Raw genomic sequence first — 24,516 nt, forward strand, 5'->3', positions numbered from 1 at the left:
GTTTCGCACCGCAAACGCTATTTCAGAGGTTCGCCAGCAGCGGCTGCCGGCAGCGTGCAGCGCCCGTGGGCCGGATCCAGGTGTTCAGCGTGGGCAGCGCTGCAAAATTAGTAGGTCTCTCTCTCTATGGCGAGTCCCCAAGGTGACATTAGCGCACCGCTGGCTAGACGGGGCGGGCTGTCCCGGCTGTCTCGCGTGGTTTCTCTGCCGGCTCCCGTAATAAATCCACGCGCACGTCGCACCTGCCCCGCAGGGCGGAGGTGGCCGCGCTCACCCCGAGCCCTCCCCGGAGCCCCCCCGTCACGCTGGGGCAATCAACAGCTTTTCCATTCAGCGCTGAGCGCACTGTGCTTCCCGGGGGGGGGGGTCTGCGGCCCCTTTCCGCGCCTCTCGCAACCCCACGCAAGATTTCCTTTGCCACGCCATTGCGAGATGCGCAAATGCCGTTACACAAGGGCTGTTGTGGAAGCCGGATGCAGCAGCATCGCGGCAGCGGAGCTTTCCCCGGGGCAAAGCGGCAGCCGCCACAGCCCGGCCRCAAAGGACCCGCCCGCCGCAAACGAGGGTCCCCGCGCAGCGGCGCCGGGAGGGGGAAACCCGCAGTGCAGCAGCCGCGCAGCGCGCAGGCGGAGCCGGCTGCGAGCCCCTCCCGCGGCGCAGGCGTGGGAAAAACAGCCAGGATCAGGCCCAGCCTGGGAAATCCAGCGCGCTGGCGCTGCCGGTGCCGGGGATTTTCTCGTCGCCTCCCAGCGCGATGTTTTCGGCAGCCTTGTTCCCCCTCGCGGCCGAGGCCGGCAGCGCCGGGCCGGGCAGAGCCGTAGCACCTGGGGCCTCGGGAGGGTTTCTGGTGTTCCAGCTTCCCGGCTGTTACTGCTTTACACGCGATTCTCGGTTTTGTCTGGAGTAAGATATTTAGACGGCTGGTGAAGCCGCCTGGGCAAGTGGAGCAATGCTGGCTTCTTCTGAAGTAACTGAAAAGGCACCTGGAAACACAGCGGCGTTCAAAGCACGTGCAGCGCTCGAATCACTCGGTGCCGCTGCTCAGCTCTTCCTCCGGTGAACAGGCCTGGACTGCCGGAAGCATTTGCCCCAAAATGCCAGAAATGTCACCAGGCCACATTACAGCACCGCGGGAGCCCTGGGGACGGGGCTGCCCCATTTCGGTGCGTGGGCGCAGCACCATGTGCCGACGGTGGCTCCTGCCCCGGCGCTGCAGGCCGGGGGGAGCAGGGGGGGCCGGGAGGCGATGGGGAGCGGAGAGGAGCACAGACAGTCACGGCTCCCGCCGGCACCCTGCTCCCGGGGCCGCGGCCCCCGCCCTGGCTGCACCCCTGGCAGGACACGGGTGTCCAGGCAGCAGCGCCGCCTTCCCGGGGAGCTGGCCCGAGCACCCAAAATCCTGCCCCTGCAACAGGCAGGACCCGGGCTTCGTTGGCTGCTTTTGCTTTTTTTTGCTTTTTTGTTTTGTTTTTTAAAAGCATCCAGCCGAAGGAGAGCGCTTTGGTGAATACCGTGGAGGTGAACGTGCCGCAGGGCCCCGGAGGCTGGCAGCCAGTGTCGCAGCAGCCTGCAGAGCCGGGCCGGGAGCAGCGCGAAGGGGGCTGCTTGGGAATCGGAGAGCTTGGCTGCCGGGAGCCGGCACCGCTGTGCCGGTGCCGAGCGAGGGCGAAGATCTCGCCAGCCGAGAGCAGAGGCTGTGGGGACGCGCGGGAAGGTGGCAGCAGTGGTGGGAAGCAAGGGCAGAAACGCGGATGGTGCAGAGGGACAGCAGCAGCCGGCAAGGGACTGTCACGGCAGTGCCGGGGCGGAGGAAGCAGGTGGCAGCATTTATCCAGGCCAGGCAGCGTCCCGCCGGCCGTCGGGATAAGAGATGCTGCACAGCAGATCCGGGCAGCCCCAGATCCCGGCTGCTCCGCGGAGGCCGGGGCCAGCGCTGCCCGCGCCGATAGGCAGCAGCCGGGGGGCTGCGCCGGGCAGATTAGGAGCCCGGGCCGCGGCACAGCGGCATCGGCCGGCACCAGCAGCATCGCACCGAAACGTGCCAGGCACATTAGCTCCCTGCAGCAAATAAACAATTGTCTTTATTAATATTGCATTAGTAAAAATAATAATTATTCAGTAAATAGTAGTTAATTGTCTATGTAGGAATAATTTGCAATGCTTATAAATATTTGGGGTTAGACTGCAAAGCTGGTGGATCAGAAGGGAGCAGGTGGCGTATATAATGTATTCAGGTTTATCAATGATCCCTAATGCATTATGTTCAACATGAAAACGCCTTTGGGTTTACTCTTATTTTGAATATATATATAAATTAGTAGTTATAGAAATACTTTGTGATCTAGCTGTTCCTCTGTTGCAGCAGCGTTGCACTAGCTGTTGCGTGCTATCGCTTTAACCCAGAGCAACGGCGCTCTGCTGCCGGCTTTTGCTGGTGCTCCCCACTTTGGAAAGCCCAGTTAGATCCCAGCTTTGGGGATGGTTTAGCCCAGGCACAGAGATTATCGAAGCCGCGCGGAATTACTGGCAGGAGAACGGTGCAGCCAGTCACGCAGCAAATGCCCCAGAGGGAGAAAATGCATCTCCGGTTCTCCCAAGYGACTCCTCCAGGTGCATTTCTCTGCAGTGCATTTCTCTGCAGCCTTAGAAAGCACATTTTGAGCTATTCGCTGAAGAGCAGCATATGGGAAACAAGGTCAGGGGAGGCTCCGGAAAAGCCAGCTCAGACGCTGAAGAGGCAGAAGTGGAGGATTAACACACCGGGGAGCGAGGCAGCAAATCTCTCCATAGCTGAGAAATGACCTCTCGTGCAAATAGTTTGTCCTGGTGCAAACACCCTTTCTCGCCTAGGCGAAACCAGCCCTGGATTTTCCCAGTGGTCGCACAGCGGCTGCACAGCTTTGCCCACGCGCTAGCCAAGCGCCCGGCCTCGGCCCGCGCCGCGGGGCAGGCAAACGGCGGGAGGACTGTGCAAGGGAACACGCAGCAGGATCAGTTTGGTAATGGGAGCTCCCGTAGCGTGTGGGAGCCGAGGGCCAAACCAGGCCGAGCTGGCGGCGCGCGCCTCGCTGCACGGTTGCACGGGCGCTCCCGGCACGGCGATGGTCTGTGCGTGGCCTCTGCTGCGGGGAGACGCGGAGCCCCGACCGAAGCCCGATGTCGGAAAGCGCGGCGGGCAGCAGCGTGGCACAGCACACAAGCATGCCCGCAGCCGTGCCGCAACAGGGGGCCCTTTCCCTGCGGCCAGCGGCAGCGTCGCCTTGCTGCGAGCTCGCCCGCGGCGTCACCCCCTCGTCCCGCCTGACTGCAGCGCCGCGAGCAGCACCCGCGCGCCCGGCTCCATGGCTGGCAAGAGCGCTCGGCTCCGCTGAGGCTTTTACTGAGATGCCGAGGGCGCTGCGTGGTGCTGGCCCACGGCCCTCGGCGCCTCTCGTGCTCGGCGAGCAGCGGCCTGGATGCGGATCGGGGCGAAACCCCCTTTCCCTGCGGGGGACCGGGGGGACCCTCCTGGCGCTTCGGCGTCCTCGCCTCGAGGATCCTTCGCCCCGGCGCTCCCGGACGCGCTGCCCTGCGGACACGCTGCCCTGGCCCGGGCGCATTTTGGTGCTGGGCCCCCAGCGCGACGCTGCAGCTCCTCGGGACGCAGATTCCCGGTCTGAAATTGCTGGATATTCCGCTTTCCATCACTAGATGGTGCAGGAGGGAGGCGCAGACCAGCGATTTTCCGCGTGTGCTCGCTTTCCCCGGGAGCGCTGAGGCCCCCAGGAAGCCCCTGCCCAGGGGGCTGCCGCACCGGCACCCGCCGGGATCCCTGCATCCCACTGCCACACTGGTACCAGCCGGGATCCCCGCGTCCCGGGAGGGGCCGTGAGCGGCTCCGGGGGCCGTGGGAGCACCGGGGGCCGGCGCGGCCGGGCAGCGGGTGAGGGGAGGCCGGGGGCTCGCTCGCCCGCGTCTCCAGCGCATCGCAGCCAGCACCACGCAGAGCCGCCCGGGTGATGCTCGGTTGGCGCCGCACGAGCTGCCGCTAAGCCGCACGTGCAAACGCGCCGGGCGCTTCCGAGAGCCGCAGCAGAAACCTCCCCGCTTCCCGCAGCCCCACGGCACCGGGCAGGCGCCAGCGCTCTTAAAAGCAAGCATCCATTTTCATTAAAAATGCTAAACCCCCACAGTGTCCCCGAGCATCGTGTCGTCGCGCAGCCCGAGAGTGACACTGCAAACGAGCCGCACGAAGTGTCGTGAGCCGCCGGCTGCCCCGGCACGCACAAACCCCCAAAACAGCCCAACGTCCAGCGGGAGAAGCCGCGCTGCTTCGGGGAGCTCCCGGCATCTCTGCCGTCGCCTTTCCCATCGCGAACCAAATCAGCTCCCCTTGCAACGGCAGGAGCGATTTTGTCTGTTTTGTTGTATGCGTGCGGAAGAATTTTCTTTCCCAAAGCAATTACAAAGAGCAGGAGCCCCTTGCACACACGGGCAAGGGAGGAGGCAGCGCTTTTTTCCCTGCAGAGCCTCTTTCCCGTCATCTCCCCTCCTGTGGCACAAGCGCTTTTATCTTCGCAAGAAAGGATCAACCAAAACCTCCCCGGGGTCCCCGGGGCAGCCGCCCAACAGCAGAAGTCGAGTGAAACAACTGCAAACAAAAGCCGCAGGAAAATTAACGCCGGGGTAGGGCGGTGGAAACGGCGCCCGCGAAGCCGGAAACTTTAACGATGATACGTGGAAAAAGCTGAACAATTACAACCGGATTCGGTTTGGCGYCGAGCCCGTCTCGCTCGGTTACTAAACGGCACCGTCGCTGCGTTTGCTGGTGCGAGGMAGGTTCCCAAAGGGGCGACGGGTCCCCGGGGCCCCCGCAGCCGGGTCGCTGCTCCTGGCTGAGCCGGGTGACCGGAGCGCCCGGAGCAGCCGGAGCGGCACGGCCAAGGGGCTCGGTAGGGCTGCGGTTTTCAGACTACGCTTTACGGACACCTCTAGCTCACGCATGCGCTCGAGGCTTTCATTCCTCTTCAGGGTGAACGAAAACTCACTAACCGGCTAGGCACTCCCAAGCGCTTTAATTATTTGATTTTTTTTTACCGATTTGGACGCGTGCACTAATTCGGTATGGAGCTACACACCCAAACTACACGGAACTCAAGGCCTGAAGATTTCATACCGTATGCAGACCCTCGTGGGCTTTGGCTTTTTAAGYATTTTAGGCACATACGACCAACAGTTTCCATATATTAATACTGCCCAATAAAACCTTTTAAATTAAATATCTATTAGAGGCGTTTAATTTAAATTACCTTCAGCTTTCCCACATACCAGCAGACTCAATAGCAGCGGATTATTAAAACCAGCCCCGGCGAGATTCAGCAGGGAAACCGTCTTGCCTGCGAGCAGGGACAACCGGCAGGCAGGTTTTGCCGGGGCGTTCCGCGCCTCCCCGGACCGTCCCAGCCCTTCCAGGCGTCCCGGCTGGATGCGCCGCGGCTGCTCCAGGACCAGACAGCATCTAAAAATTAAAGGAAGCGGCTTTGCCCCTCTGTTCCAGTTGAAAGGCACTGAAAGAATGAAAATAAAAATAAGTGTTTTCATGGTTTTGGCCTAATGCGGTGGGAAACGCAGGGGAACTGCTGCTGTCGCAGCGTCTCCGGCATCTTGCATGCAAACGCTGTGGGAGCCGCTTGGGAAATCATCGTGTGTCGTTCCTGCAGCCCCTGAATCCGACGGAGCCGAGGGGCCCGGCAGCACGGAGCGGAGCAGCCCCTCGCCCCGCCGAGGCGCAGCCGGCTGCCGCTGTGAAGCCAGCCGGGAGCAGAGACACCCAGCAACATCCCGTAAAACCCCGGTGCATCCGGGCTGGCAGCGGGCTCGGAGGGGAACAGGAGCAACCGGCATGCCGGGACCTCCTCGCTCCCGCGGGAAGGGCTGGGGTTTGGTGCCAATTTTGGCTCCCGGCACCCCGACAAGCGCAGCGCCGGGGCCGGGAGCGGCATCTCTGCCAGGCGCCCCCAGGGGAAACGCACCGGTCGGGACAAGTCCCGCGCCGGGTAATACAATCCGCTTTGCGCGGCGCTCGTGCTCCGGGTTTAAATTTAGAGCATGTTATCACRGCAGTTTGCTTTGGGATAGATGATGCGCTCCAGTGACCGAAAAAAGAAATTAAATAAATAAAGAGGGTGACTTCATGCTTTCTGAGGAACGTTTTTACAGATGTGGTTTAGGGAAAATATTCCGCAGGAAAAACCAGCAACATCTGCAGCTGGGCTGCTGGCGACGTCAGAGCAGCGGCTCGGCCACGGYGCGCCGGAGCAGCAAAGCTTCGGTTCCCGCTGCGGGGGACACGCTTTCTGCAACCCTGCAAGAACAGAGCATGCCGGAAAGCGGGATGGAAATGCTGCCTGCAGGCAAGCTCCCGTCAGGACAGAACTACAAAAAGACGCGGAAAAAGCCCCACGCACCCAGGGGAGCAGCTTGCATGCRCGGCAGCAACTCCAGCCCGCAGGAAAGGCTGCGAGGAGACGTTAGCAGCACTTAGCGGGATCAGGGGGAACGGAACAGACATTTTTGCATCTGCGGGTGCTGGTTTAGTCCGCCCTGGTCCTCTACTAGCTGCTAAATACCAACACGTGCTCGAAGCCTGCCACAGTGAGCCTCCTTGAGGCATTTTCAGAGCTGTTCCTGGAGCTAGGGATCATTTGGGTTATTTCTCTCTCCTTTTAAATGTTTTCGTCCTTTTTGTAGCCCTCAATCAGGAGCAGAGATAAGGCCAYGATCGCTAACAGCAGCAGCTGCACGTTTCTTAACTCACGCTGTGTCCTCAGACACCGAACACCCYGCGATCCCGCAGCGTAAACAGGAGACGGGTCCGAGTCTGACTCACCTAGGAACGAGCAGACTTCACAAAACCGTCCGAGATAACGTCCTTTCCTCATGACAAGGGCTATGCCAGAACGCACGTTTAACTCCAAACCCATCCACAGGGTTTTTAAAATAAAAAGCCACGCCAACAGGAGAAAGAGATGACTACAGATTTTTCTAATGCTGATGGCTCTTCAGGGTCAGCCAGAGCTGTGGCCCTCACTGCCCCAACCCTGACATCCCGCCTGCCTAGAGAGGTGCATCTGGTTGTTTACAGACCCTCCCGGCCCAGGGAATCCTTGGCTGACGCAGGAAGCCTTAACACATCTCCATCCCTTCCCCCCCCACCCCAGATCCCGATGCGAGGAGCCACTCGGGCCCTTGGCCATCACCAATTAACCACTGCAAGTTGTGGTCCATTCTGTTCAAAGTCGCAGGATGCTTCTCTTGCAGTGGATCTCGCCAACATCTACTCAACTTCAGCAAATTCACCCCTTTAAATGCAAGAAGGTGGCACTTCCCTCCTCTCTAGGAAAGCGAGCAGAAGCACAGAGCGAGTTGGCAACGTTATACAGGCCAGAGGCACTGCAAAGGATGCAAAGAACACACAGTTGCTTTCTTGAAGCAGAAAAGAGTTGATAAGATTATCTTTGCATGAAGAATTAGAAAAAATAACATGCCTATAAACTCAGAAAAAATCCTAATCTACTTACTACTTACCCCATGCCTCAGGAACGCCATTGCTACAAAGAGAACGAAGCTGCCGTGACCCAGCAGCAGCATTGCCCAGAGAAAACGAGAGGCACGCTGAGAGCAAGCGCTTCTAGCGCGTCACCCGGTGCCCACGGACACGCTTCAGCAAGAGGGAAACCCCGGCAAGGGATGAAGCAAAGGCCAAACTAATTAATGTGAGACATAAAACCGACAATACAACTTTATTTTATATTCCATACAAACTGCATCCTCCAGATGTTGTACAGCGTTAAATAGGACGGTTAACACATAACATTTGTAAGGTTCACCCTTGTCGCGAGCTTGGCAAGGCAGGCAGAACAGTGCTCTGGTTTTAGTCACGTGTTACCGGAGAAATAATGTAAATGACATGGAATAAATCCAGAAATCAATTTGCCACAGGATATTATTGTGCGAGGTGGCTCCATTTTAAGCTCCTCCGGGGATCAAATGAGTTGATTACTCGTAAGAAAGAGTATCAGGAGACAACTGTGTGGAAAATTTGATTTGTGGGAAATTATTTTCAAATTAAAAGAAAGGTGCACTTGAATCCCTCAGGCCAGCTCTCCCCAGCGCTGTTATTTATACAGCAGCTGAACTGGGCCGCTGAGGATTCCTGAGCGAGCAGCCTGCACGATTTATACATTCAAACCTCAGCGGCAAGGCAACAAATTATGAATTTCTAAGGTGTTCCTCGTGCTGGTGTTACGAGACATCTGACACGCACAGGGGGCACCTGCAGCGTGAGAAATGGCCTCACAAATGGAGTTGAACAGAAGACAAAAGCTACCAGAGAATGAAATACGGCCTAACCTGGCAAATATGTAGTTCTTTAATGGTAAATTGAAAAAAATCCTGAGGCCACTCTTGTAGTGAATTTTCTCTTGCTCAGCTGAGCTGGAACTCAAGAATTCAATCCCATTTAGAAACCCTGGGCTTGGGTCAAGGTAGCAAGGCTTCCTGCACATTTCCAGGTAACATAAGATCACCTTCACATCAGGTGTCAACACTCCTTGTATTTGAGTATGGAGAAAAATGAGCCATAGCTGGAAGATGTTTGACTTAATGGCTGAAAAGCATCTGTGGGAACCAGAAGGCTGTGATGCATCTGCTTGGAGCTAAGCATATCAAAAAGGGCATATACAATCTTCAGCATTTCATTGTATTTTATAGGGGCTTCCTGGAAGAACATCTTCCAATGCAGGAAACAGATTTTTAGTCTTAAGTTTTAGTACTAGATGGAAAATGGTACAAAAATTTTTTTCATTGGAGTATGTGAGGACACTTCACAGCTGTGATGAACTCAGTTCCACAACACCCTCAAAGTTTTACCTTGATCTAATAAGAGGCAGGGAAACTGAGGCAGAGGGATGCTAGGTGTCTTACCACGGGTGACTTTACACAAGACGCTTGTAACAGTTAAACCATACAGCTCAAGTCCTGCTCGCATGCTGTGCTGCCAGCTCACATGAGAAAAAGTGAGCATGAACTCGCATGCAAAGTCATAAAGGCAGCAGAAACGAACTATAAGCAATATTTACGGTGAACCTGCAGAAGGGGCCAACCATTAACGATGGTGAGACGCTTACCAAAAATACCCACTGCTGGTCTACGACCTCAGAACGCGATGAGGACAGAGCTGACTTCATAAAACATATTACAACCAATTAAGCTTGGCCCACTAACATGCGAGATTAATACAGAAAGTCAGAACAAATGTTTACGACAGCTGCAAATGAATAAGCTCCAAGCAGAGGCCTGCAAACAAGGGGCAATAACACTTCATACCTGATTATGGTTAGTCTCCTAATCATTTACAGTTGTCCAAAGTATTTCCACTCAGATGGTCCATCTACTGAGCAAGGCTATGCAAATACAAGGAAAACTAGGCTCAGCTGTGTGATAAAATTTTCCATGTGTTTCTTCTACTTTAATAATTAAAAATCCTCATGGCAGAAAGTTGGAAGTGGCTGTTCTGTCGCTAGCAGGAATGTATACAGCCAGCATCGGTCCGGCTGCAAAGAAACAGCGGGCTGCGCTGCTAACGGCGCTCCTGGACGGGCGCTGCACACGCTCRCCCTGCGCTCAACTCCCCTGGGGATTTGCTGCCAGGCTGCTGAGCGCAGGGCTTCCCAAGGCCTGGCTCTTAGGACCTCCGAGCCCTGGAAAACCTGCAGTGCCAGGGCCATTGCGTGTACAGCTTTTCCTTCTACTACACTACTTTTTTGCTTTCAGCGTACCGTAACCCTGTTTCACATTCCTGGGTCAGCCGCTCCTCGGTGGCTGTCAGCTCGAGGGAGGAAGGAGACTCCTGCCCGTGGCTGCCAGACCCCGACTCCATACTGTTAATGGAAAAGAAGGGTCAAAACATCAAACTTTGGTGGCAGAAGTAACTGCTTAAAGCCCTGCAAGGCTCCACAGTACATGGTGCAAGTGTGGTCCTGTAACACCCTAAATCCTTACTCCCTCTGTGGTGCAGAAATTGTCCTTGCCCAGCACCAGCTTGGATAAATCTCCTGACCCTCCTCCAGTGCCGCACGTCTCGGACCCCTCGCAAGGAGAGCCAGCGTGGGCAAGAGCAGTGGGGCAGCTGCCCCAGCTCCCGGTGCTTTTGCTTGCCGTGGAAGGCGAAGTGAGCACAGACATGTTTCTCCTCCCCTTCCTCAGGTGAGGAGCAGGAAGGAGGCTGTTGCTGCAAAACGGGAGCAACCCTGACCAGCAGTACTTGGGTTTTGAGCTTAATAAACAGCAACCAACTGCACTGCAGAGTCAGGCCCTGCGCAGGCTTCTCGTGGAGGTGATCAAAGCCTGTTCTCTCCCCTGAACGGGATGAAATGATCCTCTGTGTTTGCTCTTAACTAGTTTACTGGAATGCCGAGTGTGAGGTCTTGCTTTCTTCCCTTTAACCGCGAGGCAAAGGCCAGAGCTATAAACATGACAGTAACCATGGCAACATGCAGTTAAACTTTTGGCTTTTGACACAAAGAGAAGGTGATTTTTTTTTTCCTTTTTGTTTTTAAAGCTGTTTCTACAACTCCTTTGATCTAAGGAAGGGTGCCAGCCTTGCAGATCTCGGAGGGAGCGGSAGCAGCGTCAGTGCACCAGGTGTCCGTGGAACAGGCCTAGTTTTCTGATTTCAAATGCCACATATTTCACCAGGGTCAGATAATCGCCGGGGCACTAACTGGAGGTTTTGCTACAGCGATATCCTGTTGATGCTTTAAATGGGGGCAAATAGTAACACAGAAATTACTTCTCTAAAGGGAAACGGTGTCCAAGTTTCTTATTTATAAAGCACTGTTAATAAAGGTGTTTCAGAAGGGTCCTGGTGCTGCCCAGGCACATGGCTCCTGTTAGCACCTGCGGTGATCAGGCAGAAAACTGTAGCACRAGGCTGTCAGGAAGGCACAGAGCAGCCCAGGGCTAAGTACTTCACACCTAGTAGCTGGCTCTCTACAGTTCATAAGACATACATACATACGCATCTCCTCCAAACACTAAAATGAAAAACATATCTCCACAAAAGAACAACATCCCAAGATCCACAAAGTTCTCCCCATCAAATAAAGCGTACAACAAACCTTGCAATAGCTCAGCTTTGGGACACAGGTGCAAATCTGGATCCACCAATTCTGGACTCAGAGCCTTACAGATGGGTTTACCAGGTCAAAAGTTACCTTCTAAGTGCTGAGATGGATTTTATTACCATCTCCACAGCTGCAAAGTCAGTCCCACACGGCAGGGCTATTCCCAGTCTGGGAGATCTAGAATCAAACAACTGAATTTTAACAAAGGCTGGGTGACAGTCAATGAACAAAGCAAAGACCCTTGCTGGAGAGAGCAAAGGGGTCAGAAATTCAGGAGGAGGAGAACAGTGCAGGCTCCACACTACTCTGGTGTCCTTTACACATACTGCTAGGGAGAACAACTGAATTAGGAGAGGGAAAAAAAAGAAGGAAAAAACCTTGCTGCAGGCACAGTATGAAGCTCTTTGGTGAGCTCAGGTCAGACAGCATTAGCCTCAAACTGCAGTGTCACTGAACCAGAGAATTTCATTGCAACTCCTTTTTAAAAGACCACTTCCGCTTGCCACAGTTGCCTCTGTTCAAATCTAAATCTGATTTAGCCTAGCAGCCCCCATCCACAATACTGTGTTGCAGGGTCTAAGATGCCACATGGTGTGAATTTTTAATCACTACAGAAGCCACAGAGCAAGGCATTACTGGAAGGTATGAAATTAAGTAATGATATAGAAGTCAGTTTCTTTCGTTAAAGTGCCTTATTTTCTTTGAGCTTTTAAAACATCTTCCTTGCATTTTAAAATGAAGGGGCAGGAGGGAAGGAATACTGGTTTTATATGAAACAAAGTAGAAAATTAATCAATATTTACACAGATCTTGGATAAGGTTATGGCAGAGACTAATAACCTGACACAGCAACCCAAAAAGCAGAGTGTCAAAAAGAAGAGAAAAACCTGTTCGTATGCTTTCAACACCATCCCCTTGAGATCCTAAGTGTAAACGGTTTTATCTATGAAAAGGCATTTTACTTGGGCTCTAGTAATCGGAGCTGATTACAGCCATATTTTAAAACGAGCGGCCTGCATGTGGGTGGGCGAGCCGCCTTGCGACCTCTCCAAGAATAGAGTATGTATTTAGACAAGTTCAACTTTAGCATTTGGATAAACAGCTACGACGTCATATCCTTCGGGAGGCTTAACTCTTTCYTTCGCGTGCGTCTCGCAGTACAGCTGCTCTTCGATGAAGAAATATCCTCTCTGCTTCAGGTTGAGGCCGCAGTCGTCACACATGAAACACTCGGGGTGGTACAGCTTGTCCCGAGCTTTGACGATCGTGCCCCTGTGGAGAGACGGCGGGAGCACAGGTCAGACACCGAGCGGAGGCTGCAGAAACAGCAGGCAAAGGTATTTCTTTCCGCTGCCTCGTGTAAAACGGAGCAAGTTAAAAACATGGCACATAGGGGCACTTAAAGACGTGATCTGTGGTTCCTATCACAGCACATCAGCCTACCGACAGCAGACATCCCCACGCCAGGCACCGCTCCGGCCACGGGGCTCTGCTCTGCAAGAACTCGCTTGTATTTCCGCGGGAAGCAGTGGCTCACCTCTGCTTCCCCRAGCGGGCTCCCTTGGGCCTTCTGCACCCAGCTCCCTGGCTTCAAGGACCTGCAAGCTGCTGCACATCCCAGCTCCGGGTGTACCACTCCCTCAGGCACGCGCTCCTACCTGCACAGCCCCATAGCTTCCTTCCCCCACATGCGACTCCTTGGGCTGCCCTTCTCCTTTCCGTCCCAGGCTGTTACTCCGACACCTCCTCCCCTTCACAGCCTTCCTTGCAAAACCATTCGCTGTTCTGCCCTCTCCGCACCCAGACCAACTTGCGGGGATCACCCTTGGGCTTCCCAACTCAACTGCCCATTCCYGCTTGCCTGGGAGAGGTGCTTTTGCAGGATTTTGAGGAGAGAGGGTTTTGGTTTGGAAGCCYGGCAACACGGGCACAGCGTGAGATTGCATCTCCTCCGCGTGCTGTGCGGCACTAAGCACACAGCGGGGATCAGTGGACGCTGCAGAACGTCAGTGGTGCTCAGTCCTATGGGGAGGACTTGGCGCCTTCCAGAAGCGGAGCTTATGTAGGCTGAGCCCTTCCAGGGTCATCACACCCCTGCAACACAGCTCCAAGGCCTGACACAAAGCTAAGCCTGATCTGACAGTCGGAGGCCTCCCAAGTGCTACCGACACAGCCTGAGGCACTGCCTACGAGCACGCGTAGGCACTGTTTGCTCTAAAGGCTGYTGGAATAAAAATCTTCAGCTCAGAACAACAGCAAGAACAAAAAAGAAACAAAAAAGAAGACTTCTAACCAAAATGAACAGAGCACAAATTACAAAATGGTGAAGAAAAAGGCCTATATTCTCTGAGCATTAGTCCCAACATCCACCCAGAGTGTCTTCAGCAAAAAAAATCAAACCAAAACAACAGAAAAATAACTGCAGACCTCTTCCGCTTGACCTGCTTCTTCCTCAGTAAGGCAGTGAAAGACTGTTAGTGCCTTTGGTACTATTCATAGTCACAGGGCAGTTATCATGATAAGCCAGCAGAAATCATTCTATGAATCATCCATGTATTGTTGCAAAATTCCCTTAAAAGGGGCAATCAAACTGTATTCCCGAATTCCAGGTTTATATATGGTTAGTAAAAAGAGATTCAAGGATTCTGCTATCAATTCTCACATGTATTTCTGGCAGAAAGACAATCCAGCTAAATCCCTGTGTTCTCGCAACTGCTGCGCTCTGCACGGTGTGACCGAACTCGGGCACTTACACAATCCCATTGCCGCATCGCGTGCACTCAGGGAGCATCTGCAATCCAGACATGGCACCGCCGAGTTTTGATACTGGAGGCTTGATGTTGCGGGGGTTGCTCAGTCTGTCGAGTTTTTCACCTGCCAAGAGTTTTAGAGACATGCATTGAAAACTTGCCCTCCTCTTTTTTTTTTTTTCTCCAAAAGAAAGACATCAGGTGACTTGTTTTTTTTTTCCTGGGGGAGCACATACTCTGCCTGTCACGACAGCGCCTTCTCCTTGTAATGTGCTTGCAAAGAAATACAAGAGCAAACAGTGAGACCGACTGCCTCRCAAGTCACGTAGCACTTGGGTTCGCAGATGATCGCTAGGCACCGCGCTAACCCTTTCCTTGTCCTAACGAAGCCTGGACGGTGGCAGAAGCCCTTAGTGATGCCGGTGGCTAATCCATCCATGTATTATGATAGCACCAACTCCACACACGCTGTTAAAAGGCAAAATGGTCTTATTCTAGAGATGAGAGAAGGATTTGGCTGCAGTACTATAAAGGCAACTAAGAAAGATAAAGAGCAAACCAGCAAAATCACAGAAAATTTCCAGAAGAAGAGTTTCTATCATTCTAACATTTTAGCTGTACTTGCTACATCTACCCCCAGTGAAGGAGAAAGAGATTAAAGTCTTTTGGAGAATTATGCAAACTAAAACAAACAATAATATAATTAAATGCATTTTTCTTCTTAGAAGGCTTATTTACTTTATTCCATCTGTCAAGAGACAGGAAAACTTTTGAGAACCTAAAATAAAACAATGTGTTAGAAGATAAGGTTTCTGGGGCACCAAGTTTCCTTTCACAAAGGTCCAACCACAGGAAAGGAAGCAATGAAAATTTTGTGCATATGAACTGTAACATGGAAAAGCTTTACAGGTCCTCTTCCGAGTATCCGTATATCTTCCCATATATCACATACGCTTACACTTTGGACACAAATGTACATGTCAACAACTGTGATATGTAAAGCCTCCACAGCATACGTAATTTTTGAATAAGGAGTCAGTACACGCTGCAGTTTTTGGAAACTTCCACTTCGATTTTGCTGTGAAGCACCCGACATGGCTTCAGTAAATTGTCTGCATTTTTTAATGTGAATTCTTATTATTTTAAATCAGTGCATCATTACTGATGGCTGCTTACTGTACTTGCGCAGGTTTACACAGTACACTTGGAACAGCCTTACTCAGTAGGGCTTCCTTCCCTTCTTGTTTAGGGCTCTGAAGATCACAGGGGATGGAAAACACCCAGCCCTCCCACCTGGCCAACCTGCTTAGCACTGAGCTTCAGAGGACTGAGCAGATCCGACTCCCACAGCACTTGCCAAAAAGTCCRCAGTTCCACTTTTGTTTAGAATTGTCCATCTTTGAGGAAGAGGTAGCTATTGAAACACAGCATTCAAGAGGGAGCAAAGAGGCCTAAAACCCCAGTGTTTAAGCTTTGGGACTTCCAGGTGTCCTTGTGCAGGTGGCCCCATCATTAGCCATGACCCTGATMCACAGTGCAACACTGCCAATGACTTTGGTCAAGCAAGTAACACCAAAAGGACTAATTTCCCACCAAACCCCACTTTCTCAAGATATAAGATAGTATTTTGAGAYACCAGAGGGACTTGACATGTGTGAGAGCGATGGACCAAGGAACAGGCAGGGGCTGCTAGGCCCTCAAGCTCTTCTGCGCCCTTGGCTGGCCATTGCATGTTGTGTCCTTCCACTGCCTTGCTGAGAGCAAGCTCAAACAACTGCTCGAGCTCTTGGCCTCTCTCAGCAGTGAGATATGGTGTGCTTGAATTAGACATCTGCTCATTTGCCAACATTTAACAGCAAGCTGTCGCTGTCTCTCAAACAGAGTGCTTGGATAAGCTGGTGTTATCTGTGAGAGATTTTACAGCAAAACCAGCCCTGCAGAGCGCACTGCTTCCCATCTCCCTAAACGACAGATTCTTTCCTTCTATTTATCCGCACACAATCTCATCATAATTTATGGTCCTCAGCAAGGCAGCTAGATATTTTAACTAAACAGTCTTAAACAGTCTTGTCCACGCTTTGCGGTTAAAGCGCTCATCCTTCATGCTTGAAGGGAACCTACCGAGACAACTGTGACGTTTCTTTACAAATCCTGTCAGATCCGCAGCAGGAAACATTTCTTATTACAGACACAGTATGGGGCCGATAATTCTGAAGAAAACATGGCTTCTAGTAGAAACATTTTCCATATAAAACAGCTCTTTGTCTGAAATATCTAGTTCATCAAGAGAGGAGACCCCGACTTTAAAAGAACAACACACTGTTGTCTCGGGCCAAAACATGTATTCTTGTTACACGGGTACATTTAAGAAAAAAGGATCAGGGTAGAAATTTTAAAACAATCTAACAGAAGCAGTCCCAATGATTTAAACGTTATTGAAACATTACAGAGTTTCAGGCATATTTAATTTCTCATCCCCATTACGAAATGAACACTGATAGCATTATAACAACCAAGGCACTGGCTCGGGCGGGAGCTGCGGAGGCAGCTATACCTTCCCATCTGCTGTAAAAGCCATTAGAGCACAGAAAGGAGCCAAAGCAAGAGAGAGAGAAAATAAGAGACACTGCTGGCAGAGAAGCAAGATCTGAACTCTCCAGCTTGCTGACACTTTGGTTGGTATCTGTCATCACTTTCTTAGCTCCAGATGCTGATTAAACATGTGTTGCCACGTTACCAATAGGCTGGCACTGAAAAGTACCCAGARGTGACCAGATGTCCCAGACTGGCTGGGACAGCCCCAGCATGCAAGGACTGTCCTGGCACCACACAGAGTGTTTTCAAGACACTATTTGTCCTTGACTTCCCTCCAGCACGCATACTTTTCATCTTCCCGACCTTTCAAAGTGCAGCCCTGGACTTTACCACCCCCAGCACTGTGCATAAGAAGGAAACGCCGCGAGGCCAGGCTGCAGAGCGCACACCTCCGTATTGCACCCTGTTACCAGCCACGGAGAGGGTCCTTGCTGTCACACGCTCCCAAACAAAAGGAGAACCTTTCAGACAACCCCACCAAACCAGGTCCTCTAAAACAGCTCCATTTAAGAGCTGAAGGGGACAAAACTTCAAATAATTCTGTTAAAACCATCCTTGTTAAAACAAACAAATTTTTAAAATACCCAGTAAAGCTTCAATTTTATGCCAGCTGCTTGTCACAGAACAGAGGAAGGAGGGGAGCAGCATTATTAACTAGAAYTAACACGGTCGCTTCCCATTTTCTTCTTCCTAATAAGGAAACCTGGGGGTGCAGCACATACCTTGCTGAAAAGCACGCTGGTGCWTGCTCATTGTAAAGGACTTGAATGTACAACTGGAGCCTGTAATTAACAGCATTTTTCCTGCCAGCCTGGATGGACTACAGCATTTACAGCCAGGACTTCCAAGGCCGATCCCATTTCATGCTTTGCTGATGTGCCYCAATACCGTGAGAGCACTGAAAATACTGAAATTGATAGAAACTTCTGATGCACAGAAGTTGGTTGCAATCTTGCTTCTTGTGAAGCAAGAAGCAACAGCCTTCTGGTCAAAATATATCATTCGCTGCCATTTTATACACATAGAAACTGAAGCACAGCAGCCTGACTTGCTAACTTGCAGTTTCTTAATGGGATTTGCAGTAGTTCACATTTTCCCATAAAATCTAAGTTTGTGGATTCACATGATTATAATATGAGAATCCCGGAAGGAAACAAAAAGAAGATTCTAGCCCTAATGATTGTAAAGAAAAGCCTGAAAGTTTGAACTTGGAGTCCTTAATGGACTTAAGGTTGAAAGGCAAATAAAAAGAAGCTGAAATGTATGGTTTTGGGACCTTATTTTTTTAATACWTAGAGTTGGCTCCTACCCGAGTTATATGAAACAGACAGGAAGTTGTGACAGATCTGAGAAGTGAGCCAAAAGCTCCTGATTTCTATTCTTATGTTGCTGAGGACCATCCATATCCTTATGCAAATACCATTTATTATTTAAACAGGCATATGATCCTCTATCAACAGCCTACACAATCATTTCCAAACTGTTACATTTAAAYGAATCATTTCAGGAAAAGAGCTGTCATGTAGAAGCTATTTGCAAACCTAAACAACTTTCACATGATGCCCAAGTCAGCCACTAAATTTGTTAAGCACACGGAGGCTGGCCTGAGCATTCGCACACGGTGAAAAAACCCTGATTCGAAACCTGCCATCTGAGTGCTCCCTATCGTGGGTGCGTCTGGAGCTTCCCGTGTTGAACTAGTTCATGTCTCAGCACATGTACAGCACAAAAGTGCCGTAAAACAACAGAGCAGGACAGCGGGTCACTCTGCAAGAATGCCCCATCAGCTCTTGCACGGATCCTTTAAAGGTGTCGCAAGCTTCTGGGCCTCAGCAAGGGAAAGAGCAAGAACAAGACTAAGCCAGTAACAGCMACTTGTGGATGTGAGGCCCATGAACTGGGGCAGGGAGGGACTGAAGGAAGGTTAAATCCTAACTGGTCAGAAGCCATGCAGCGCCCCTGCACCCGGTTGCAATCCCCTCCTCCTGCTTTGTTCCCCTCTGCCAGTTTGYAGGACCCTCCCGAGCAGCGTAAAGGCTGGAGGCTAACAGCTCACAAGCTGGCTGAGGTGGCTCGGACAGAAGTGCTCTTGAAAGAGAACACCTGCAAGGGAAGGGAAACCGCAGCCACTCAGGCAGGGCTGGAAAACACAAAAATGCAAGTGCTGGAAAGGCAGTTTGGGAAACCCCGGCCAGAACTAGGGACGCTGCTATTCGCAGGCAGGGAGGAAACTCTCACTCAGTGCTGATCACTCTGCATCCCTTAATTTTTGTGCCGGGTGCAGGTTTTCCCTGCTACACAACGTGAAGCATGAGATACAGAGATGCTCCYTGTTGTGTTTCTTCCGCCACTGGCGTGGGACTGTCTGACAGTACTAACCTTTGGGGATGGCTAGGGGGAACGAAGACAGACAGGAACCATAGTCCAGGAGCTAGGCTCCTTGGAGAGCATCTCATTCTCTGGGCTTTGGTTCCTTCTCTATAAAATAGATCCAACATCACTTTCCTTCCTCACAGCAGTATTACATGGATAAACGTGATATGGGTTACAGCGGGTGTGAATACTCCAGCAATGTCAGGACTTTCACAGAGACTAGGAGAATCATAGTGATGAGATGAGTGAGGAGTACAGCAGCAATCAGAAGATTTCAAGCAAGGACTCTGTAGGCTACCAGGGCTGGATAGGGAAATTCAGGATCACCACTGATTCATTCTATCCACCCAGGAATTCTTATCTGGGACCCTGGTTAAAGAGCACAGATTTATAAAGCTGCTTCCCCTGTCTACAGCAGCTTTGTATAACCTTCTTTRCACCTTCAAAAATAGCAGGCCTATGGAAAAAAAAGGAACCCTATTTGAACAGATTTCCCTTTAGTGGTGGACATGTTTTGCCTATCACCGCGGATTTAGAGGATCAGATGACGTGTGGAGGTTTCGGGGACTCCCTGGGAAGCGTTATGTGCGTAACCGCTGGTAAGCTTCCTTACCACTCTCTCCAGCTTCCAACATGCCCTGCAAATATCGGAACGATCCAGACTGCTTAGGCTCCGAAACCGGCTTTTCATAATCCTGAAGCATCTTGTAGACGTCTGACTCCACATCAATCCCGTTTCTGTTTCTTGGGAGAGACTTTAAGGGGTCGATGCTATTTAAAAACAAAGCAATACTCAAGTCAAATATAAACGGCAGTTATCAGCTAATCAGGGATGTACTACCCCCCCCCACCCTTAGATTTAATCCATTCACACAGATTCAATTAAACACCTTTCTCTCCCCTTGTGTTTTTCTACCTCAAGGGAAGCCTGCTCTAGGAAAACAGTCATTAAAACCAGGAAAGATAAACTTATTCCCTGTTTGTTCTTCTATTGAGCAACACAGCTAGGGTTTGACTACTTACCAGATGCCTTAAGGAAAGAGGGCAGCTGCTTACAAGCGTTGTAAATTGCTCTACCACACATGAAATTCAATGAAAAATGGGTAAAACAATGCATTTAATTAATTATGTAGGGCTACGAAATCCACCCACCCCTCTTGCCATTGTTACAGCATCTGGCACCCGGAGAGCACAGGCGTGACAGGGAATGACACTGTCCTCAAAAAATGCATCTTTCTAAGTTAGCCTCTCTGTAGGTGACTCTGAATTAAAAGCTCCATTTGTCAGAGAAAGCCCCCAGCTTAAACGGCAACAAARCCACTGGATCATACAGCAATGAGAATGGGATAAGAAAACATTCTCGACATTTCCCCCTCACATACGCTCTGACCTTCAACATCAAGCTGTTTATTGTTTGAACCTAGCATGATATGGGATACAAAGAATGACAAACAGTAACTGAAGCTCCTATTAACAGTTCATCCAATCCATCAAAGCATCAAAAGCATGGTTTGAATTTAAAAACATTTCAGGTACATGTTTAAAAGTGTCCTGCTGAGTGGGATGAATTTAAGTACTTACGTGCTTTGTTGAGACCTAAAGCATAATACAATTTGGTGGGAAAAGGACTCCTTTTTTTCTTGTAAAGTTCCAAGGACATCAATGTCATTATAAAAGCAATAAAACTAGCAAGAGCCCTTAACCCCATCAGACAGCTTAACACATTTTAGCCATCATCTGACTCATTTTCTCCACCAGCATTATACTCAGGCCTGTTAAAAAAGCCCAAACAAAATTCACTTTCAAAAAAATGCCAAAGCTATGTTTTCTGGAAGTAATCTGCAACCCAGACCTCTTCTGTGCCCAACATCTGTTCTGAAAAAACACGTGTTGGCAGGCAGTTCGGGGCCTCCAAGSTACCCTTGCAAGATCAGACAAGCACAACCCTTAAGCAGCTCAAGAGAGAGCCTGCAATACTTCATTTCCAGCGCATCCGCGTGGGGCTGGATTACTCAGCAGTAAAAGGGGACTTGGGCAGGAGCTCCCCAAGGGCTCCGACACCTACGAAATCTCGAGACAAGCAGCAGAAGTGCTGCTGCTGGGAATAGCACCTGGGGACCAAGGCTCCTCAAGCAGCTGCTATAGGTGAAGACCTATCCCTGCAATTCCTGGGCCAGCCAAACTCTCCGTGCGTGCCCCAAGTGCCTACCTGCTTCGCTACAGCCCTTTCATACATCAGTTCACACACTTTCTTGAAAAAGGACACTGTTTTTAGAACAAATCCAGCTTGATCAAGCACAAAGAGAACGTTGTCCTGACCCAATTTTACTCACATACTGCTGCAGTTTAACTCCCTACTTCTGGCTCACAAACACAAATAACATCAAATTTTCTTCTCAGTAATTTTTCTGCAGTTCCCTTCTTTCCAAATTCATTAACTTTCCTGGAGCAGTACTAGGAATAATCTGGCTCACAGAGTCACTGAAATGACTTTATATAAGCATGTAGTTTCTGAGCTGAAAAGAAACTATCATTGCTCTTTGTATTTGATACAGACATTTCTTGTAGCATATCTTGCCAGTCTGGAAAAGCATAAATCATCATCAGCATAAGGCATGTGAAAGCATCACAGTCCACAACCTGGCCTGTCTCAAAGTTAGAGTTATGCATCCAAACTGTTCCTGGCCAGAACAGCTTTTTCTTTCCTATGTGCATTATTTATTTCTCTGCCTCCTGGACAGCTGCACTGAACAGATCTCAAATTTATAAACAACCCAGTTTACTGGGGTTAGCTCTCCATGCAGAGAATTCCAAAATGCATTTCAGGGGTTTGCTCCTAAATTTGTGAAAGTGCGATCTTAACTTCTTGGAGGGTGAAACCCTTCTATCCTTCTTTGAACATATACTTTGAAAAAACAGAATACTAACATGTATGACACTCTCTGGCATTAATCCCAGCCTGGGGAGCTGGATTTGATGTCTGCTGATCTATCTACTTCCATTAGCAATAGCAGGATCTTATGTCGATATGGAAAAAATCAGTATGTTTAACCATCTCGGAGATCAACAGTGAACAACACTCCAGCTTCACCAGCTTATACTCAAAGGTTTGTGATTACTGCATACGCACATGACCATTTTGTTCAGAATTTGCAATCTCCAAAACCTCAGTTTTCTGTTTTGTTTCTTTCACATACACTTAACTAACACAACAGGAATGAACCCAGAGTCTCTAGAGCTAAAACTAGGAGCTTCACTACAGCATAAATTAGAAAGTCAAGTATCTCCTGTGTTTAGTAGGTAGGAAACAGATGGAGATGTGTCCCTCTAAAACCATCTTTATGTTAACCACAGGGGAAAAAGAAAATTGCACTGCTGAATGTGAGCAGTACAAGCAAGTGAATAATGCTTTCATCATACCTTTGGGAAGAAGCAATGTGGAGCCCACTCATCTGGGCTGGCAAACTCGGGTCAGCGTTGTTGTTTGCATAGAGTCGGGTCGGATTATTGTACTGCAAATTCAGCATCTGTTTGTTATCCACTGGGGTCCCTCCACCAGTCGGGGGAATTGGCTTTTTGTTCTGTGCAGGTCCATTATCCTAAAAGAAAAGCAGCAGAAAAACCTGTGAGGTTTGTGGTTCTTAGCACTAAAGACATGGACAGGCTGTGCACTGTGATGTGCAGTCTGTGGTAATAATATTCTCATGTGTTATTAGTATAAATTTTCAAACTGTGAGAAATAGTGATATGCACCAGCAAAACAAAAACTCAGATTTCATCTGTAATCAGATCTCACCGAAACTATGCAGCTTTCCTTGTTTCACCACTGCCAAGTATTCTGCTTTATTCTCCTGTAAAAGCAGTTTTTGTTATTTCCRCAAAAGAAAGGCTACGAGTCTGCTTCTACTTTCATGTCACATCACTCATACAGCAGTTACCAGTCCTCTAACTTCAAGGCATTCACTCCTGATTTACACGAGCAGAACACGATCAAAAGCAAGCTTCATAGTCGCGCATGCACACGGACTGTGTAAGACCTGAAACCGAGGGGCAAGTCCTGGTATTTTCACTTATCTGGAGCTATCCCTCATGCAGACAGATCCGTGTCCATTTCAGGAGGTTTTCTCCTGAAAAATATCAGTCATTTACAGCGCGATAAACGTTTTGATCAACAAATTAATTTGTTATTTATACTTTCTCTGGTTTCTTAATTCCCAAGGCAAATGAATATTTGCAGGGAAAACTAAGGGAAACTGTCATATCACCACAAGTCAGGAACCTACCGGCCATTAAAGTGCAAGTTTTCATATCATTTTAGCTACATCAAAAACACATACGTAATGTKTTAAAAGCTTTGTTAGCCAACCCTGTGCACACCCACTAAGAAAACAGTATCTACTGCTAACCCTTCCGCAAGCTACCTGAGCCACCCAGCGTTTTAGCTCGGTGAGCTACCAGCAGGCAGAAGCGTTGCGGCGCGTCCGCGAGGAAGAGGGGCCAATTCCAGCTCCTCGGCAAAGCRACAGCAAGCGGCTAAAGCCTAAGGACAACTGCCATCTGCCTGTTCTTCCCCTTCCTGCGAGTCGGGAACATGCCTGTGCTGATGGAAGAAATAGATACATACATAAGAGGCATTAATCTGTTTAATCTGTTACAGGCCAGATCTCTAGCAATGCTGATTTACACCAGCCGAGAACAATGCCCAAGTTTTCAGTTGATTAAAGCTCATGAAAAAACAAGTAGAAAAAGAAAACACCATACTGTGAACAAATAACAAAGTGCATATTGAGGGCTCTAATACAAAGCTTACTTTTGACTGGAATCATCTAATAAATACTAATTGGAAACAAATGTCTATCACTGGTGCATAGGAGAAAATACTGGCATTTCCAAGCATAGTAAAAACGAGCAGCTAAGAGAAATAAAAACCAGATCCTGCTAGCAAAAGATTTTCAAAGTCCAATCCTGAAGCTCTTCCTAAGGCAAAACTCCCATTGATAAAAACAGGGCTTTTTTCTAATTAAGAACTAAAAGTTGGTGCCTTTATGTTTTTTTCTGCCACCAAGTAACTCCAGACTCAAACTACCAGCTCTTTGCTTTACCCAGACATGTAAATGGTCACCCCATAGAGCCTTCTTGGCACTACTATTTCAAACACACCCCACATGTGCACACATACACACACGGGAAAAACTGCCCCCAACATAGTAAGTTCAAGTTATCTAAGAAAAAAGGAATTTCTCTGCCAGGAATAATGTAATTTTAACTTTTCCCCAATTTATATTCTTTAAGAAAATCACAACCAGGCTGCATGTTTCCAATTCCCAGATTTATATTATTATTTCAAGAGAAATAAAAAAATACTTTTGACCACACCACAGAGAGGAAAAGGAGGGTCATAAATGTTTCAGAAAAAAGCAATGGTCCGCACTGGCCAGATGGCTGGCCATTTTGAGTTACAAACTCAAAAAACACAGTTATGTTTTATGTTTAACAGCCGCTATCATTAATTATCCGTGTATCTGGCCCAAGCTTGCCCTTTGTTCGAGTGAAATTGGGCATCCCCCCTGCCAGAGCCACGTTCCCACCGCAGCCTTCTCGGGGGCCACCAGCAGGACAACAAGGTGGGACCT

At 49.8% G+C, this 24,516-nt stretch overlaps 1 protein-coding gene across 1 annotated transcript in view; it reads right to left on the reverse strand.

The window, feature by feature from the left end:
* Positions 1-12,232: 12,232 nt before the first annotated feature.
* PDLIM4 (PDZ and LIM domain 4) overlaps positions 12,233-24,516 on the reverse strand; it is a 61,869-nt gene continuing 49,585 nt past the window's right edge. The window contains exons 4-7 of the mRNA XM_026063400.1: positions 22,304-22,482; positions 19,497-19,654; positions 13,919-14,039; positions 12,233-12,437 (exon numbers count right to left, since the gene is read on the reverse strand). Coding sequence (XP_025919185.1) covers positions 12,233-12,437; positions 13,919-14,039; positions 19,497-19,654; positions 22,304-22,482 — 663 coding nt within the window. The remainder of the gene's footprint in view (positions 12,438-13,918; positions 14,040-19,496; positions 19,655-22,303; positions 22,483-24,516) is intronic.

Source organism: Apteryx rowi, unplaced genomic scaffold (genome assembly GCF_003343035.1).
Source record: "Apteryx rowi isolate R43461 unplaced genomic scaffold, aptRow1 scaffold_2, whole genome shotgun sequence".
Lineage (NCBI taxonomy): Eukaryota > Metazoa > Chordata > Aves > Apterygiformes > Apterygidae > Apteryx > Apteryx rowi.